This window comes from Scyliorhinus canicula, chromosome 21, assembly GCF_902713615.1.
Source record: "Scyliorhinus canicula chromosome 21, sScyCan1.1, whole genome shotgun sequence".
NCBI lineage: Eukaryota > Metazoa > Chordata > Chondrichthyes > Carcharhiniformes > Scyliorhinidae > Scyliorhinus > Scyliorhinus canicula.
In genome coordinates, this window is record NC_052166.1 from 3,455,900 (window position 1) to 3,475,598 (window position 19,699).

Genomic DNA, 19,699 nt, shown 5'->3' on the forward strand with positions numbered 1-19,699 from the left:
GCTGTTCCTTCACTGTCACCGGGTCAGAATCCTGGAACTCCCTCCCTAACAGCACGGTGGGTGCACCTACACACGGGGACTGCAGCGGGTTCAAGATGGCGGCTCACCCACCACCTTCGCAATTAGTGATGGGTAATAAATGCTGGGCCCTGCCAGCGACACCCACATAATGATATTAAAAATATATTATCTGGGCAACACAGTGGCGCAGTGGTTAGCACTGTTGCCTCACAGCACCGAGGTCCCAGGTTCGCTCCAGGCCCTGGGTCACTGTCCGTGTGGAGTTTTCACAATCTCCCCGTGTCTGCGTGGGTTTCACCCCCACAACCCAAAGATGTGCAGAGTAGGTGGATTGGCCACGCTAAATTGCCCCTTAATTGGAAAAAATAATTGGATACTCTAAATTTATGAAAATAACATATATTATCTGTTGTTCTCCTCTCTTGGGCACAGTTTTTAATCTTCCACCGCCATCGCTGAATTATCAGGGCCATTTATCGTAGGACTGCCTGTGGGAGCTGGCACTGCGAGTACAATGGCTGCTGTGTTACCCACGCTACAATAGTGATTACACACTTGGAAAACCTGCACAGCATTGGCTGCTGTGGGACCGAGACACCCGGAGCTGCCTTTGGCAGTGGGGTCGTTTCAGTTCTCCTCCGATATATCTTTTTTTTTTAAATTTAGGGTGCCCAATTCATTTTTTCCAATTAAGGGGCAATTTAGCATGGCCAATCCACCTACCCTGCACATCTTTGGGTTGTGGGGGCGAAACCCACGCAGACACGGGGAGAATGTGCAAACTCCACACGGACAGTGACTCAGAGCCGGGATCGAACCTGGGACCTCGGTGCCGTGAGGCAGCAGGGCTAACCCACTGCGCCACCGTGCTGCCCATCCTCCGATACATCTTGGCGTGATGCCGCTGCTCAAGGTGAGTGCCCATCCCACAGGTGGTAAGGGGCGGGTAAATTTTTAATTCCTCTCTGGCCTTGGGGCGGAAAAGCTAATGCGGTCCCAGTATTTAAGAACGGTTGCAGAGATAAGCCAGGGAACTACAGACCAGTGAGTCTCACGTCAGTGGCAGGAAAACTACTGGAGAAGATTCTGAGTGAGAGAATCTATCTCCATTTGGAGAGGCAAGGTTTGATCAGGATAGTCAGCGTGGGCTTTGTTAGAGGGAGGTCAGGCCAATCTAATTTGATGGAATTGTTTGAGCATGTGACCAGGTGTGTAGATGAGGGTGGTGCAGTTGATGTAGTTTACGTGGATTCCAGCAAAGCCTTTGACAAGGTTCCACATGGGAGGTTTATAAAGAGGGCAAATGCACCATGGGATACAGGCGAACTTGATAAGGTGGATTCATAATTGGTTTCGCTGTCGGAGACAGAGGGTGATGACAGACGGCTGCTTTAGTGACTAGAAGCCAGTGTCCAGTGGCGTACCACAGGGATCTGTGCTGGGACCCCCTATCGTTTGTCAATTATATAAATGACACAGATGACGAGATTGGCAGAACAGTGGCAGATGGAATTCAACCCTGCAAGTGTGAGATGATACACTTTGGAAGGAGTGATGTGACAAGGAAGTATTCAATGAATGGCCCGACACTGGGAAGTACCGAGGAGCAAAGGGACCGTGGCGTGTTTGTCCATAGATCTCTGAAGGCGGAAAGGCAGGTTAATCGGGTGGTGAAAGAGGCATATGGGACACTTGTCTTTGATAATTCCCTTAGCTCAGTGGGCTAGACAGCTGGTTTGTGATGCAGAACGAGGCCAGCAGCACAGGTTCAAGTCCCGTACCGCCTCCCTGAACAGGCGCCAGAATGTGGCGACTAGGGGCGTTTCACAGTAACTTCATACTTATGACAATAAAAGGTTATTATTATTAGGGGCTGGTTTAGCACAGTGGGCTAAACAGCTGCTTGTAATGCAGAACAAGGCCAGCAGCGTGGGTTCAATTCCCGTACCGGCCTCTCCTGAACAGGCGCCGGAATGTGGCGACTAGGGGCTTTTCACAGTAACTTCATCGAAGCCTATTTGTGACAATGAGCGATTATTATTATTATTGTCTTTATCAGTCAAGGCATAGATTCCAAAAGCAGGGAGGCCATGTTGGGAGTTGCACAGAACTTTGGTGAGGCCACAGCTGGAGTACTGAGTGTAATTCTGGTCACCACATTATAGGAAGGATGTGATTGGACTGGAGGGGGTGCAGAGGAGATTCACCAGGATGTTGCCTGGGATGGAACAGAGAGGTTATGAAGAGAGGTTGGATAAACTTGGTTGTTTTCTCTGGAGCAGAGAAGACTGAGGGGGCGACCTGATCGAGGTGGACAAGATTACAAGGGGCATGGACAGGGTGGATAGGGAGCAGCTGTTCCCCCTTAGTTGAAGGGTCAAGGGGGGGGGGGAACACAAGTTCAAGGTGAGGGGCAGAAGGTTCAGGGGGGATTTGAGGAAAAAGTCTTTACCCAGAGGGTGGTGAGGGTCCGGAACGCACGGCCTGGGGGGGTGGTAGGGCTGGGTTGCCTCACATTCTTTAAAAAGTACCTGGATGGGCACGGCACGTCATCACATTGGAGGCTATGGGCCAAGTGCTGGCCAACGGGGTTAGGTAGGTAGGCCAGGTGTTTTACATGCGTCGTTGCAGACTCGATGGGCCGCAGAAGATGAGAAATCTCTTGTCTCAGAAAGGGGGGGGGGTCAGTCTGTGGAATCCCCCCCCCCCTCCACCCCAGACAGCAGTGGGGGCTGAGGCTCGTTGAATATATTCAAGGTGGGGTTTGACAGATTTCTGATCGACGAGGGGGTCGGGGGTCATGGAGAGGGGGTGAGGCAGACAGGAAAGTGGAGTTGACACCACGATCAGATCAGACGCAATCTCATCGACAGGGGGGGGGGGGGAGCAGGATCGAGGGGCCGAATATTCTCCACCGGCTCCTAATTCTTGTGCAATGCTGCAGTCGCACTTTCAACAAGGGCAGGAAGCAGGGAATAAAACAAACTGGAAGGGGTATATGGGGTGGGGTGAGGGTTTACTGTTGCCAGGTTGGTGCCCCCGTTCTCCAAGCCTCCGAACGTAGCAGCTGCAACAGTCAGTAGTAGGAAACAGCTGGACCCTTTTATTACTCTGACAGGCAACACGAGAGAAAATTGTAAAAATCGGAATTTACACCCACATTCTGTACATTTTTTTAAAAAAGGCAAGGAGCCACACTGCACCAATCATCGGGCTCGGCCTACATCCCCTCCTTTTGGCAGATTGAGAGACGACGCGCTGCCTCGTCACCGAGTCTGGCGCACGTTTGTCAAAAGGAGGATCTCCTCGCCGCCTCCTTACGCCCTGGGGAAATGACGGCGATGTCTGAAAAACAAAAGAAAAGGCCGCCGTTCACAAATAGAAAAGGCTGCGAAAGATAAACCAGAGAAAATATCCGCACGGTTCAGGGTTTAGGTCTGGCGTCTGAAGGAGGCGGCGACTCTCTCGCCGGGGCAGGGGGATCCCGGGGATGCTGGTGCGGGGGACGGCCCTCTATGTCACTGTTCTGGGCCAGGGTTTAGGGAACCCCAAAGTGTATCATGGAGTTCACCTGACCCACAACTTTTACTAGATTGTGGTATGGGAGCACACGGCCCACTCTACAGGTGTGGTACAGCAGAAATGGAAAAGTATTTTTTAAAGCAAAACAATGTTTATTCTATGAACCCAAGTTAACCTTTTTAAAACGTACAGTCAACATCTTAGCAACCGTTAATTCAAATACATCCCCCAAAGAATACAACACGAAGTAATCCTTTAAGCTTTCCTTTTAACATCCATAAGACTTAAAACACCTTTTACCAGAAGTACATCAGGTTAAAGTCACGACTGTTATTAGTTTTAAATCACCAGGATCGATTTACAGTCTTTAGATTACAGAGAGAGATTCTAATACACCTTCTGGCTGTGACTGCAGCTATCCAGCTCTGAAAACGCAACAAAAACACACCCTGCAGCAAACAGCCTAAAACGAAAGTAAAAAGCCGACAGACAGCCCAGCTCCACTCACTCTGACATCACTGCAGTAATAAACACCCATTTCTTAAAGGTACTCTCACTACAGATATTTATATACACACCCATTTATAAACACCCATTTCTCAAAGGTACTCTCACATGACAGCCACCACCAGCTGCAGCCCACGATGGGGCTGCTCGGCCACGTGGGCCGGCATTGTTAATGCCAAGGGAAACGGCGTATAGTCAGGGTGTTTGACCACATCCCGTTACGGGGCAACTGGTGCGACGGCATCTGGAGAACCACATATTATTCTGGTCTCCTTATTGGAGAAAAATAAAATACATAATTACGTTAGAAGCTGTTTGGAACAGGCTCATTGGGCTGATGAGGATGTTCTTTTCTCAGAGAATGGGGTGGGATGATTTTTTTTTTGCAAAGGGGATAAAATCATTGGGCTATTGTGGGCGGGGGGGGGGGGGGGGGAGAACAAAGTCTCAACAGGTCAACTTAAGCCACACGGATCTGCTGGCCGTGCTTTGCTGGAGATGTAGCCCATCCGTCGGGACAATCTGCTACAGGTCCAGTCTCCAGTTCAGTTTGCCGTAGCTCTTACAGGAAGTAGACACTGTTTGCTGCCACGCACCGGTTAAATGGACTTCAAATTATTGGGCTGTGCATGTGGTATCGCAGACAAAACCCAACCAGGCACCTGAAGGAAAAACTGTCCTACCGCTGAGATGTCAGAGGTGGGAACGAACAATGCCTCCCCCGACAGCAATGCGGTAAGGTTAATCTGCGACTGTCCGTTAAGGACGACCAGCGACTGGGTAAACACTGGTGACTCTCGTGATCGGACGGTCGGACTGTGGGGTGAGCTTATCGAACGGCGGAACAGGCTGAAGGGCCTACTCCTGTCTTGTAAAGGGGGCTTGCAGGTAGGGCTCGCTGGAGGGTTTGCCTGCTTTACCTTGGGGCTCAGACCATAAGATACAAGATACATTAGGCCCTTTGGCCCATCGAGTCTGCTCTGCCATTCGATAATGGCTGATGTGTTTCTCATCCCCATTCTTCTGTCTTCTCCCCAAAACCCCTGGTCCCCTTATTAATCAAGGATACCAGATTTATGCTTGAGGTGCTGTTACCTACAGGGCTACAGACCAAGAGCTGGCAGGTGGAATTAGACAGAATAGTTTGTTCTTAGAACATCAGAACCAAGAGCAGGAGTGGGCAATTTATCCATCTCGAGTCTGCTCCACCGTTCAATACCATCCTGCTGATCTCATCCTGGCCTCTCCCCCCCCCCCCCACCCCCGTAACCCTTCAACCCATTCCTTCTTTAAAAATAAATTTAGAGGACCCAATTCATTTTTTTTTCCAATTAAGGGGCAATTTAGCGTGGCCAATCCACCTAACCTGCACATCTTTGGGTTGTGGGGGCGAAACCCATGCAGGCACGGGGAGAATGTGCAAACTCCACACTGACCGGGATTCGAACCCGGGTCCTCAACGCCGCAGTCCCAGTGCTAACCACTGCGTCACATGCCACCCCACTAATTAAAAATCTGATTAACTCCTCCAATTTACTCAGTCCCAGAATCCACTGCACTCTGGGGGAGTGAATTCCACAAATTCACGACCCTTTGGGAGAAGTAGCTTCTTCTCATCTCTGTTTTAAATTTGCTACGTCTTATCCTGAGACTCCGACCTCTCGTTCCCAAAAATGCCCCACAAGAGATAGCATCCGCTCCACTCCCTCCTGCACTCCCTCGAGCTCCAGTGGCATCACACTCCGTCATAGCGCACAGGCGCGCGTACACACACACACACACACACACACACATACACACACACACACAGGTCCGGCTCACTAACCTTCATCGCTCCTTGTTTGATCGCAGATCAGTGGTCACGGGGTCATGCTGGATGGTTTGGTGCAACATCAGTGCCAGAAGTCCCGCCCGATTTGCCATGGCCATTCTCACGTTTCTCTCTTGCTCAAACAGCTCATCCAGTTTGTACCACTGCCACACAGCGAAGGGTTAAACATCAGTACAGATACAGTCAGTAACACAGGGTGCTGGGGGAGAGGGGTTACTGAGTGACAGTGCGAGGCAGCTGGATTAACATCAGTACAGATACAGTCAGTAACACAGGGTGCTGGGGGGGAGGGGTTACTGAGTGACAGTGTGAGGGAGCTGGATTAACATCAGTAGAGATCGTCAGTAATACAGGGTGCTGGGGGGAGAGGGGCTACTGAGCGTGAGGGAGCTGGATTAACATCAGTAGAGATACAGTCAGTAACACAGGGTGCTGGGGGAGAGGGGTTACTGAGTGACAGTGCGAGGAAGCTGGATTAACATCAATAGAGATACAGTCAGTAACAGGGTGCTGGGGGAGAGGGGTTACTGAGTGACAGTGCGAGGCAGCTGGATTAACATCAGTAGAGATACAGTCAGTAACACAGGGTGCTGGGGGAGAGGGGTTACTGAGTGACAGTGTGAGGGAGCTGGATTACCATCAGTAGGGATATAGTCAGTAACACAGGGTGCTGGGGGGAGGGGGGTTACTGAGTGACAGTGTGAGGGAGCTGGATTAACATCAGTAGGGATACAGTCAGTAACACAGGGTGCTGGGGGAGAGGGGTTACTGAGTGACAGTGTGAGGGAGCTGGATTAACATCAGTAGGGATACAGTCAGTAACACAGGGTGCTGGGGGGAGGGGGGTTACTGAGTGACAGTGGGAGGGAGCTGGATTAACATCAGTAGAGATACAGTCAGTAACACAGGGTGCTGGGGGGAGGGGGGTTACTGAGTGACAGTGGGAGGGAGCTGGATTAACATCAGTAGAGATACAGTCAGTAACACAGGGTGCTGGGGGAGAGGGGTTACTGAGTGACAGTGTGAGGGAGCTGGATTAACATCAGTAGAGATACAGTCAGTAACACAGGGTGCTGGGGGAGAGGGGTTACTGAGTGACAGTGTGAGGGAGCTGGATTAACATCAGTAGAGATACAGTCAGTAACACAGGGTGCTGGGGGGAGAGCGGTTACTGAGTGTCAGTGTGATGGAGCTGGATTAACATCAGTAGAGATACAGTCAGTAACACAGGGTGCTGGGGGAGAGGGGTTACTGAGTGACAGTGTGAGGGAGCTGGATTACCATCAGTAGGGATACAGTCAGTAACACAGGGTGCTGGGGTAGAGGGGTTACTGAGTGACAGTGTGAGGGAGCTGGATTAACATCAATAGAGATACAGTCAGTAACACGGTGCTAGGGTAGAGGGGTTACTGAGTGACAGTGTGAGGGAGCTGGATTAACATCAGTAGAGATACAGTCAGTAACACAGGGTGCTGGGGGAGAGGGGTTACTGAGTGACAGTGTGAGGGAGCTGGATTAACATCAGTACAGATAGTCAGTAACACAGGGTGCTGGGGGAGAGGGGTTACTGTGTGACAGTGTGAGGGAGCTGGATCAACATCAGTAGAGATACAGTCAGTAACACAGGGTGCTGGGGGAGAGGGGTTACTGAGTGACAGTGTGAGGGAGCTGGATTAACATCAATAGAGATACAGTCAGTAACACAGGGTGCTGGGGGTGAGGGGTTACTGAGTAACAGTGTGAGGGAGCTGGATTAACATCAGTAGAGATACAGTCAGTAACACAGGGTGCTGGGGGAGAGGGGTTACTGAGTGGCAGTGTGAGGGAGCTGGATTAACATCAGTAGAGATACAGTCAGTAACACGGTGCTGGGGGAGAGGGGTTACTGAGTGACAGTGTGAGGGAGCTGGATTAACATCAGTACAGATACAGTCAGTAACACAGGGTGCTGGGGAGAGAGGGGTTACTGAGTGACAGTGTGAGGGAGCTGGATTAACATCAGTAGAGATACAGTCAGTAACACAGGGTGCTGGGGGGGAGAGGGGTTACTGAGTGACAGTGTGAGGGAGCTGGATTAACATCAGTAGAGATACAGTCAGTAACACAGGGTGCTGGGGGGGAGGGGTTACTGAGTGACAGTGTGAGGGAGCTGGATTAACATCAATAGAGATACAGTCAGTAACACAGGGTGCTGGGGGAGAGGGGTTACTGAGTGACAGTGTGAGGGAGCTGGATTACCATCAGTAGGGATACAGTCAGTAACACAGGGTGCTGGGGGAGAGGGGTTACTGAGTGACAGTGTGAGGGAGCTGGATTACCATCAGTAGGGATACAGTCAGTAACACAGGGTGCTGGGGGAGAGGGGTTACTGAGTGACAGTGTGAGGGAGCTGGATTACCATCAGTAGGGATACAGTCAGTAACACAGGGTGCTGGGGGGAGGGGGGTTACTGAGTGACAGTGCGAGGCAGCTGGATTAACATCAGTACAGATACAGTCAGTAACACAGGGTGCTGGGGGGGAGGGGTTACTGATTGACAGTGTGAGGGAGCTGGATTAACATCAGTACAGATACAGTCAGTAATACAGGGTGCTGGGAGGAGGGGGGTTACTGAGTGACAGTGTGAGGGAGCTGGATTAACATCAATAGAGATACAGTCAGTAACACGGTGCTGGGGTAGAGGGGTTACTGAGTGACAGTGTGAGGGAGCTGGATTAACATCAATAGAGATACAGTCAGTAACACAGGGTGCTGGGGGAGAGGGGTTACTGTGTGACAGTGTGAGGGAGCTGGATCAACATCAGTAGAGATACAGTCAGTAACACAGGGTGCTGGGGGAGAGGGGTTACTGAGTAACAGTGTGAGGGAGCTGGATTAACATCAGTAGAGATACAGTCAGTAACACAGGGTGCTGGGGGGAGAGGGGTTACTGAGTGACAGTGTGAGGGAGCTGGATTAACATCAGTAGAGATACAGTCAGTAACACGGTGCTGGGGGAGAGGGGTTACTGAGTGACAGTGTGAGGGAGCTGGATTAACATCAGTAGAGATACAGTCAGTAACACAGGGTGCTGGGGGAGAGGGGTTACTGAGTGACAGTGTGAGGGAGCTGGATTAACATCAGTAGAGATACAGTCAGTAACACAGGGTGCTGGGGGGAGAGGGGTTACTGAGTGACAGTGTGAGGGAGCTGGATTAACATCAGTAGAGATACAGTCAGTAACACAGGGTGCTGGGGGGGAGGGGTTACTGAGTGACAGTGTGAGGGAGCTGGATTAACATCAATAGAGATACAGTCAGTAACACAGGGTGCTGGGGGGAGAGGGGTTACTGAGTGACAGTGTGAGGGAGCTGGATTACCATCAGTAGAGATACAGTCAGTAACACAGGGTGCTTGGGGGAGGGGGGTTACTGAGTGACAGTGCGAGGCAGCTGGATTAACATCAGTACAGATACAGTCAGTAACACAGGGTGCTGGGGGGGAGGGGTTACTGATTGACAGTGTGAGGGAGCTGGATTAACATCAGTACAGATACAGTCAGTAATACAGGGTGCTGGGAGGAGGGGGGTTACTGAGTGACAGTGTGAGGGAGCTGGATTAACATCAGTACAGATACAGTCAGTAACACAGGGTGCTGGGGTAGAGGGGTTACTGAGTGACAGTGTGAGGGAGCTGGATTAACATCAATAGAGATACAGTCAGTAACACGGTGCTGGGGTAGAGGGGTTACTGAGTGACAGTGTGAGGGAGCTGGATTAACATCAGTAGAGATACAGTCAGTAACACAGGGTGCTGGAGGAGAGGGGTTACTGAGTGACAGTGTGAGGGAGCTGGATTAACATCAGTACAGATACAGTCAGTAACACAGGGTGCTGGGGGAGAGGGGTTACTGTGTGACAGTGTGAGGGAGCTGGATCAACATCAGTAGAGATACAGTCAGTAACACAGGGTGCTGGGGGAGAGGGGTTACTGAGTAACAGTGTGAGGGAGCTGGATTAACATCAGTAGAGATACAATCAGTAACACAGGGTGCTGGGGGAGAGGGGTTACTGAGTGACAGTGTGAGGGAGCTGGATTAACATCAGTAGAGATACAGTCAGTAACACAGGGTGCTGGGGGAGAGGGGTTACTGAGTAACAGTGTGAGGGAGCTGGATTAACATCAGTAGAGATACAGTCAGTAACACAGGGTGCTGGGGGAGAGGGGTTACTGAGTGGCAGTGTGAGGGAGCTGGATTAACATCAGTAGAGATACAGTCAGTAACACGGTGCTGGGGGAGAGGGGTTACTGAGTAACAGTGTGAGGGAGCTGGATTAACATCAGTAGAGATACAGTCAGTAACACAGGGTGCTGGGGGGAGGGGTTACTGAGTGACAGTGTGAGGGAGCTGGATTAACATCAGTACAGATACAGTCAGTAACACGGTGCTGGGGGAGAGGGGTTACTGAGTGACAGTGTGAGGGAGCTGGATTAACATCAGTAGAGATACAGTCAGTAACACAGGGTGCTGGGGGAGAGGGGTTACTGAGTGACAGTGTGAGGGAGCTGGATTAACATCAATAGAGATACAGTCAGTAACACAGGGTGCTGGGGGAGAGGGGTTACTGAGTGACAGTGTGAGGGAGCTGGATTACCATCAGTAGGGATACAGTCAGTAACACAGGGTGCTGGGGGGAGGGGGGTTACTGAGTGACAGTGCGAGGCAGCTGGATTAACATCAGTACAGATACAGTCAGTAACACAGGGTGCTGGGGGGGAGGGGTTACTGATTGACAGTGTGAGGGAGCTGGATTAACATCAGTACAGATACAGTCAGTAATACAGGGTGCTGGGAGGAGGGGGGTTACTGAGTGACAGTGTGAGGGAGCTGGATTAACATCAATAGAGATACAGTCAGTAACACGGTGCTGGGGTAGAGGGGTTACTGAGTGACAGTGTGAGGGAGCTGGATTAACATCAGTAGAGATACAGTCAGTAACACAGGGTGCTGGAGGAGAGGGGTTACTGAGTGACAGTGTGAGGGAGCTGGATTAACATCAGTACAGATACAGTCAGTAACACAGGGTGCTGGGGGAGAGGGGTTACTGTGTGACAGTGTGAGGGAGCTGGATCAACATCAGTAGAGATACAGTCAGTAACACAGGGTGCTGGGGGAGAGGGGTTACTGAGTGACAGTGTGAGGGAGCTGGATTAACATCAGTAGAGATACAGTCAGTAACACAGGGTGCTGGGGGGAGAGGGGTTACTGAGTGACAGTGTGAGGGAGCTGGATTAACATCAGTAGAGATACAGTCAGTAACACAGGGTGCTGGGGGGGAGGGGTTACTGAGTGACAGTGTGAGGGAGCTGGATTAACATCAATAGAGATACAGTCAGTAACACAGGGTGCTGGGGGAGAGGGGTTACTGAGTGACAGTGTGAGGGAGCTGGATTACCATCAGTAGAGATACAGTCAGTAACACAGGGTGCTTGGGGGAGGGGGGTTACTGAGTGACAGTGCGAGGCAGCTGGATTAACATCAGTAGAGATACAGTCAGTAACACAGGGTGCTGGGGGGAGAGGGGTTACTGAGTGACAGTGTGAGGGAGCTGGATTAACATCAGTAGAGATACAGTCAGTAACACAGGGTGCTGGGGGGGAGGGGTTACTGAGTGACAGTGTGAGGGAGCTGGATTAACATCAATAGAGATACAGTCAGTAACACAGGGTGCTGGGGGAGAGGGGTTACTGAGTGACAGTGTGAGGGAGCTGGATTACCATCAGTAGAGATACAGTCAGTAACACAGGGTGCTTGGGGGAGGGGGGTTACTGAGTGACAGTGCGAGGCAGCTGGATTAACATCAGTACAGATACAGTCAGTAACACAGGGTGCTGGGGAGGAGGGGTTACTGATTGACAGTGTGAGGGAGCTGGATTAACATCAGTACAGATACAGTCAGTAATACAGGGTGCTGGGAGGAGGGGGGTTACTGAGTGACAGTGTGAGGGAGCTGGATTAACATCAGTACAGATACAGTCAGTAACACAGGGTGCTGGGGTAGAGGGGTTACTGAGTGACAGTGTGAGGGAGCTGGATTAACATCAATAGAGATACAGTCAGTAACACGGTGCTGGGGTAGAGGGGTTACTGAGTGACAGTGTGAGGGAGCTGGATTAACATCAGTAGAGATACAGTCAGTAACACAGGGTGCTGGAGGAGAGGGGTTACTGAGTGACAGTGTGAGGGAGCTGGATTAACATCAGTACAGATACAGTCAGTAACACAGGGTGCTGGGGGAGAGGGGTTACTGTGTGACAGTGTGAGGGAGCTGGATCAACATCAGTAGAGATACAGTCAGTAACACAGGGTGCTGGGGGAGAGGGGTTACTGAGTAACAGTGTGAGGGAGCTGGATTAACATCAGTAGAGATACAGTCAGTAACACAGGGTGCTGGGGGAGAGGGGTTACTGAGTGACAGTGTGAGGGAGCTGGATTAACATCAGTAGAGATACAGTCAGTAACACGGTGCTGGGGGAGAGGGGTTACTGAGTGACAGTGTGAGGGAGCTGGATTAACATCAGTAGAGATACAGTCAGTAACACAGGGTGCTGGGGGAGAGGGGTTACTGAGTGACAGTGTGAGGGAGCTGGATTAACATCAGTAGAGATACAGTCAGTAACACAGGGTGCTGGGGGGAGAGGGGTTACTGAGTGACAGTGTGAGGGAGCTGGATTAACATCAGTAGAGATACAGTCAGTAACACAGGGTGCTGGGGGAGAGAGGTTACTGAGTGACAGTGTGAGGGAGCTGGATTAACATCAACAGAGATACAGTCAGTAACACAGGGTGCTGGGGGAGAGGGGTTACTGAGTGACAGTGTGAGTGAGCTGGATTAACATCAGTACAGATACAGTCAGTAACACAGGGTGCTGGGGGAGAGAGGTTACTGAGAGACAGTGTGAGGGAGCTGGATTAACATCAATGGAGATACAGTCAGTAACACAGGGTGCTGGGGGAGAGAGGTTACTGAGAGACAGTGTGAGGGAGCTGGATTAACATCAATGGAGATACAGTCAGTAACACAGGGTGCTGGGGGAGAGAGGTTACTGAGAGACAGTGTGAGGGAGCTGGATTAACATCAGTACAGATACAGTCAGTAACACAGGGTGCTGGCGGGGAGAGGGGTTACTGAGTGACAGTGTGAGGGAGCTGGATTAACATCAGTAGAGATACAGTCAGTAACACAGGGTGCTGGGGGGAGAGGCGTTACTGAGTGACAGTGTGAGGGAGCTGGATTAACATCAGTACAGATACAGTCAGTAACACAGGGTGCTGGGGGAGAGGGGTTACTGAGTGACAGTGTGAGGGAGCTGGATTAACATCAGTAGTGATACAGTCAGTAACACAGGGTGCTGGGGGAGAGGGGTTACTGAGTGACAGTGTGAGGGAGCTGGATTAACATCAATAGAGATAGATACAGATGGTTTGCTCCTGTCCTGCGGTCAGGCTCTAGGCCACTTACCACTCGCACCCTCTCCAGGTCAACCTCTGCCCTTCGCAATTTCTCCCAGCAATAATGTTTATTACACTTCCGTTTGGCCGCTCGACAGAAATCACCTGTCAGCTCAAAGACATCCTTCACGATTGGACAACCGCACACCTCATCTGCAGAGATCTGGGAATCAAGAAGAAAGCACAGCACAGGGTTAGATACAGAGTAAAGCTCCCTCTACACTGTCCCCATCAAACACTCCCAGGCCAGGTACAGCACGGGGTTAGATACAGAGTAAAGCTCCCTCTACACTGTCCCCATCAAACACTCCCAGGACAGGTACAGCATGGGGTTAGATACAGAGTAAAGCTCCCTCTACACTGTCCCCATCAAACACTCCCAGGACAGGTACAGCACGGGGTTAGATACAGAGTAAAGCTCCCTCTACACTGTCCCCATCAAACACTCCCAGGACAGGTACAGCACGGGGTTAGATACAGAGTAAAGCTCCCTCTACACTGTCCCCATCAAACACTCCCAGGACAGGTACAGCACGGGGTTAGATACAGAGTAAAGCTCCCTCTACACTGTCCCCATCAAACACTCCCAGGACAGGTATAGCACGGGGTTAGATACAGAGTAAAGCTCCCTCTACACTGTCCCCATCAAACACTGCCAGGACAGGTACAGCACGGGGTTAGATACAGAGTAAAGCTCCCTCTACACTGTCCCCATCAAAGACTCCCAGGACAGGTACAGCACGGGGTTAGATACAGAGTAAAGCTCCCTCTACACTGTCCACATCAAACACTCCCAGGACAGGTACAGCACGGGGTTAGCTATAGAGTAAAGCTCCCTCTACACTGTCCCCATCAAACACTCCCAGGGCAGGTACAGCATGGGGTTAGATACGGAGTAAAGCTCCCTCTACACTGTCCCCATCAAACACTCCCAGGACAGGTACAGCACGGGGTTAGATACAGAGTAAAGCTCCCTCTACACTGTCCCCATCAAACACTCCCAGGACAGGTACAGCACGGGGTTAGAGACAGATAAATACTGAGTAAACGTCTTATCCTCTGTTTCCCCTTTAAAAAGTAGAGGTTGGATTCCCAGCCACTGACGTTACCTTGGGATCTCGCGAATGTTCAGGACACAGCACTTGAAGCCTCTTGCAGTAGGTTTTGCTCTGGGTGTTGTAAACGTCACAGAATAAGCGTGTGGCTCTGCGAGGGTCAGAGAGTTCGAGATTGTGTCATTTCAAATGCCGACAAACAGACCGGAGAGCGGGCAGGGGGAGCGGTCCCACCCTCAGGCCACCACAAACGGGCGGACCCCACGCTCCCGCCCCCTCTCGCACAGGTGGTCCCCACCCTATGGCCCCATCGAACAGTGAACCCCACCATGCCCCCTCAAAAGGGGCAGAGCCCAACCCCTCGCTCCCTCAAAGGGGCACACTCCAACCCCTCGCTCCCTCAAAGGGGTAGTCTCCACCCCCTTGCTCCCTCAAAGGGGCAGTCTCCACCCCCTCGCTCCCTCAAAGGGGCAGTCTCCACCTCCTCGCTCCCTCAAAGGGGTAGTCTCCACCTCTTTGCACCCTCAAAGGGGCAGTCTCCACCTCCTCGCTCCCTCAAAGGGGCACACCAACCCCTCGCTCCCACAAAGGGGCAGTCTCCAAACCCTCGCTCCCTCAAAGGGGCAGAGCCCAACCCCTCGCTCCCTCAAAGGGGCAGTCTCCACCTCCTCGCTCCCTCAAAGGGGCACACTCCAACCCCTCGCTCCCTCAAAGGGGCAGTCTCCACCCCCTCGCTCCCTCAAAAGGGCACACTCCAACCCCTCGCTCCCTCAAAGGGGCACACCACCCCTTCGCTCCCTCAAAGGGGCAGTCTCCACCCCCTCGCTCCCTCAAAGGGCACACTCCACCCCCTCGCTCCCTCAAAGGGGCAGAGCCCAACCCCTCGCACCCTTAAAGGGGCAGTCTCCACCTCCTCGCTCCCTCAAAGGGGCACATTCCAACCCCTCGCTCCCTCAAAGGGGCAGAGCCCAACCCCTCGCTCCCTCAAAGGGGCACACTCCAACCCCTTGCTCCCTCAAAGGGGCAGAGTCCAACCCCTCGCTCCCTCAAAAGGGGCAGTCTCCACCCCCTCGCTCCCTCAAAGGGGCAGTCTCCACCCCCTCGCTCCCTCAAAGGGGCACACTCCAACCCCTCGCTCTCTCAAAGGGGCAGAGCCCAACCCCTCGCTCCCTCAAAGGGGCAGTCTCCACCTCCTCGCTCCCTCAAAGGTGCAGTCTCCACCCCCTCGCTCCCTCAAAGGGGCAGTCTCCAACCCCTCGCTCCCTCAAAGGGGCAGTCTCCACCTCCTCGCTCCCTCAAAGGGGCAGTATCCACCCCCTCGCTCCCTCAAAGGGGCAGTCTCCACCTCCTCGCTCCCTCAAAGGGGCAGTATCCACCCCCTCGCTCCCTCAAAGGGGCAGTCTCCACCTCCTCGCTCCCTCAAAGGGGCAGTCTCCACCTCCTCGCTCCCTCAAAGGGGCAGTCTTCACCCCCTCGCTCCCTCAAAGGGGCAGTCTCCACCTCCTCGCTCCCTCAAAGGGGCAGTCTCCACCTCCTCGCTCCCACAAAGGGGCAGTCTCACTGGGCGGCCAACGCAGCGATGGTGCGTAAGTGGGTAACGAACGAGGAGGGGGCAGCGTGGAAGAGGATGGAGGTGGAGTCCTGTGTGAGCACGAGCCTGGAAGCGCTAATAACGGCGCCGTTGCCGCTCCCTCCAACGAGGTATACTACGAGCCCGGTGGTGGTGGGTACCCTCAAAATTTGGGGGCAATGGAGACGGCATAGGGGAGAAATGGGGGGCTCGATGGCGGCCCCGATACGGGGGAACCATCGGTTCGTCCCAGGGAGCATTGATGGGGGATTTCTGAGCTGGCACAGGGCCAGTTAGGAGGTTGGGGGACCGGTTTGTGGAGGGGAGGTTCGCGAGCTTGGGGGAGTTGGAGGGGAAGTTTGGGCTCCCCCCGGGGAGCATGTTTAGGTACATCCAGGTGAGGGCGTTTGCCAGGCAGCAGGTGGAGGGGTTCCCCTTGCTGCCCGCACGAGGGGTGCGGGATCGGTTGCTCTCGGGGGTGTGGGTTGGAGGAGGGAGGATTTCGGACATATACCGGGTAATGCAGGAGGTAGACGAGGCCTCGGTGGAGGAACTGAAGGGTAAATGGGAAGAGGAGCTAGGGGAGGAGATTGAGGAGGGGACGTGGGCGGATGCCCTGGAGAGAGTGAATTCCTCCTCTTCCTGTGCGAGGCTTAGCCTCATACAGTTCAAGGTGCTGCATAGGGCCCACATGACTGGGACAAGGATGAGTAGGTTTTTCGGGGGCGAGGACAGGTGTGCTAGGTGCTCAGGGAGCCCAGCGAACCACGCCCGTATGTTTTGGGCGTGCCCAGCATTGGGGGAGTTCTGGAAGGGGGTAGCAAAGACGGTGTCGAGGGTGGTGGGATCCAGGGTCGAGCCAGGCTGGGGACTCGCAATTTTTTGGGTTGCAGTGGAGCCGGGAGTGCAGGAGGCAATAGAGGCCGGGGTTCTGGCCTTTGCGTCCCTAGTAGCCCAGCGGAGGATCTTGCTCCAATGGAAGGATGCGAGGCCCCCAAGCGTGGAGGCCTGGATCTCGGATATGGCGGGGTTCATTAAATTGGAGAGGGTGAAATTTGCCCTGAGGGGATCAGTACAAGGGTTTTTCAGGCGGTGGCAGCCTTTTCTGGACTTCCTGGCAGAACGGTAGGGATATAGGCCGACAGCAGCAGCAACCGGGGGGGGGGGGGTAAGGGTAAGGATTGGGGGGAGGGAGAACTGTGCACATGGGTTTGTGGAGGGTGCTATCTCTCTCTTTTTTTCTCTTTTGTTTTTCTCTTCTTTCTTTTTGTTCTTTCCTTTTGTTTGAAGTTGTTCTTGAAGCTGGGGGGGGGGGGGGTACTGTTCATGGGGGGTTACCGCGGTTGTATGTTAACTAAGTTAAGATGTTTATATTTTGTATTTTGTAAAAATTTCAATAAAAATTATTTATAAAAAAACAAAGGGGCAGTCTCTATCCCCTCGCTCTCTCAAAGGGGCAGAGCCCAACCCCTCGCACCCTCAAAGGGGCAGTCTGCTCCTTCCTGCCCCTTCGAAGGGGCAGTCTGCACCATCTTGTCCCCTCAAAGGGGCAGTTCCCAACCTCTCGCCCCCTCAGAGAGGCAGTCCCCACCCTCCTGCTGCCGCAGGGGCAGTTCTTGTGCTCATACTCACCCTTCGATGCGAGTCGGGTACATTGATCCGAATGATGTTTGGCTCTCGTACTGTCAACAAGAGAGAGAGAGGGGGAGTGAGAATGGAGTCCGTGTCAGGGAAACATCTGCCTAATTTGTTTCAATCCTAGTTTTCTTTTACTCTGACCCTTGTAGCTGGCACCAATCAATGGTAACAGACTCAAGAGGTGCTGAATGGGCCTCCTGTTCCTGTGTAACAGACTCGAGAGGTGCTGAATGGGCCTCCTGTTCCTGTGTAATAGACTCGAGAGGGGCTGAATGTGCCTCCTCCTGTTCCTGTGTAATAGGCTCAAGAGGTGTTGAATGGGCCTCCTCCTCTTCCTGTGTAACAGGCTCGAGGGGGGGCTGAATGGGCCTCCTCCTGTTCCTGTGTAACAGGCTGGAGAGGGGCTGAATGTGCCTCCTCCTGTTCCTGTGTAACAGGCTGGAGAGGGGCTGAATGGGCCACCTCCTGTTCCTGTGTAACAGGCTCGAGAGGGGCTGAATGGGCCTCCTCCTGTTCCTGTGTAACAGGCTCGAGAGGGGCTGAATGGGCCTCCTCCTGTTCCTGCGTAACAGGCTCGAGAGGTGCTGAATGTGCCACCTCCTGTTCCTGTGTAACAGGCTCGAGAGGGGCTGAATGGGCCTCCTCCTGTTCCTGTGTAACAGGCTCGAGTGGGGCTGAATGGACTGCCTCCTGTTCCTGTGTAACAGATTCGAGAGGGGCTGAATGGGCCTTCTCTTGTTCCTGTGTAACAGGCTCGAGAGGTGCTGAATGGGCCTCCTCCTGTTCCTGTGTAACAGACTCGAGAGGGGCTGAATGGGCTTCCTCCTGTTCCTGTGTAACAGGCTCGAGAGGGGCTGAATGGGCCTCCTCCTGTTCCTGTGTAATAGACTCGAGAGGGGCTGAATGTGCCTCCTCCTGTTCCTGTGTAATAGGCTCAAGAGGTGTTGAATGGGCCTCCTCCTCTTCCTGTGTAACAGGCTCGAGGGGGGCTGAATGGGCCTCCTCCTGTTCCTGTGTAACAGGCTGGAGAGGGGCTGAATGTGCCTCCTCCTGTTCCTGTGTAACAGGCTGGAGAGGGGCTGAATGGGCCACCTCCTGTTCCTGTGTAACAGGCTCGAGAGGGGCTGAATGGGCCTCCTCCTGTTCCTGTGTAACAGGCTCGAGAGGGGCTGAATGGGCCTCCTCCTGTTCCTGTGTAACAGGCTCGAGAGGTGCTGAATGTGCCACCTCCTGTTCCTGTGTAACAGGCTCGAGAGGGGCTGAATGGGCCTCCTCCTGTTCCTGTGTAATAGACTCGAGAGGGGCTGAATGTGCCTCCTCCTGTTCCTGTGTAATAGGCTCAAGAGGTGTTGAATGGGCCTCCTCCTCTTCCTGTGTAACAGGCTCGAGGGGGGCTGAATGGGCCTCCTCCTGTTCCTGTGTAACAGGCTGGAGAGGGGCTGAATGTGCCTCCTCCTGTTCCTGTGTAACAGGCTGGAGAGGGGCTGAATGGGCCACCTGTTCCTGTGTAACAGGCTCGAGAGGGGCTGAATGGGCCTCCTCCTGTTCCTGTGTAACAGGCTCGAGAGGGGCTGAATGGGCCTCCTCCTGTTCCTGTGTAACAGGCTCGAGAGGTGCTGAATGTGCCACCTCCTGTTCCTGTGTAACAGGCTCGAGAGGGGCTGAATGGGCCTCCTCCTGTTCCTGTGTAACAGGCTCGAGAGGGGCAGAATGGGCCTCGTCCTGTTCCTGTGTAACAGGCTCGAGAGGGGCTGAATGGACTGCCTCCTGTTCCTGTGTAACAGATTCGAGAGGGGCTGAATGGGCCTTCTCTTGTTCCTGTGTAACAGGCTCGAGAGGGGCTGAATGGGCCTCCTCCTGTTCCTGTGTAACAGACTCGAGAGGGGCTGAATGGGATTCCTCCTGTTCCTGTGTAACAGGCTCGAGAGGGGCTGAATGGGCCTCCTCCTGTTCCTGTGTAACAGGCTCGAGAGGGGCTGAATGGGCCTCCTCCTGTTCCTGTGTAACAGGCTCGAGAGGGGCTGAATGGGCCTCGTCCTGTTCCTGTGTAACAGGCTCGAGAG

General features: G+C 53.1%; 1 protein-coding gene across 1 annotated transcript; it reads right to left on the bottom strand.

Annotated features, from left to right (window-relative positions):
* Positions 1-3,104: 3,104 nt before the first annotated feature.
* LOC119955873 (CXXC-type zinc finger protein 1-like) lies at positions 3,105-17,676 on the bottom strand. Its single transcript, XM_038782517.1, has 5 exons — positions 17,631-17,676; positions 14,483-14,579; positions 13,384-13,536; positions 5,876-6,024; positions 3,105-3,366 (listed from the first exon to the last, which is right to left on the bottom strand). The coding sequence occupies exons 1-4, from the start codon at positions 17,651-17,653 to the stop codon at positions 5,878-5,880; spliced, it is 420 nt and encodes a 139-aa protein (XP_038638445.1). The 5' UTR covers positions 17,654-17,676; the 3' UTR covers positions 3,105-3,366; positions 5,876-5,877.
* Between the last annotated feature and the right edge of the window lie 2,023 nt (positions 17,677-19,699).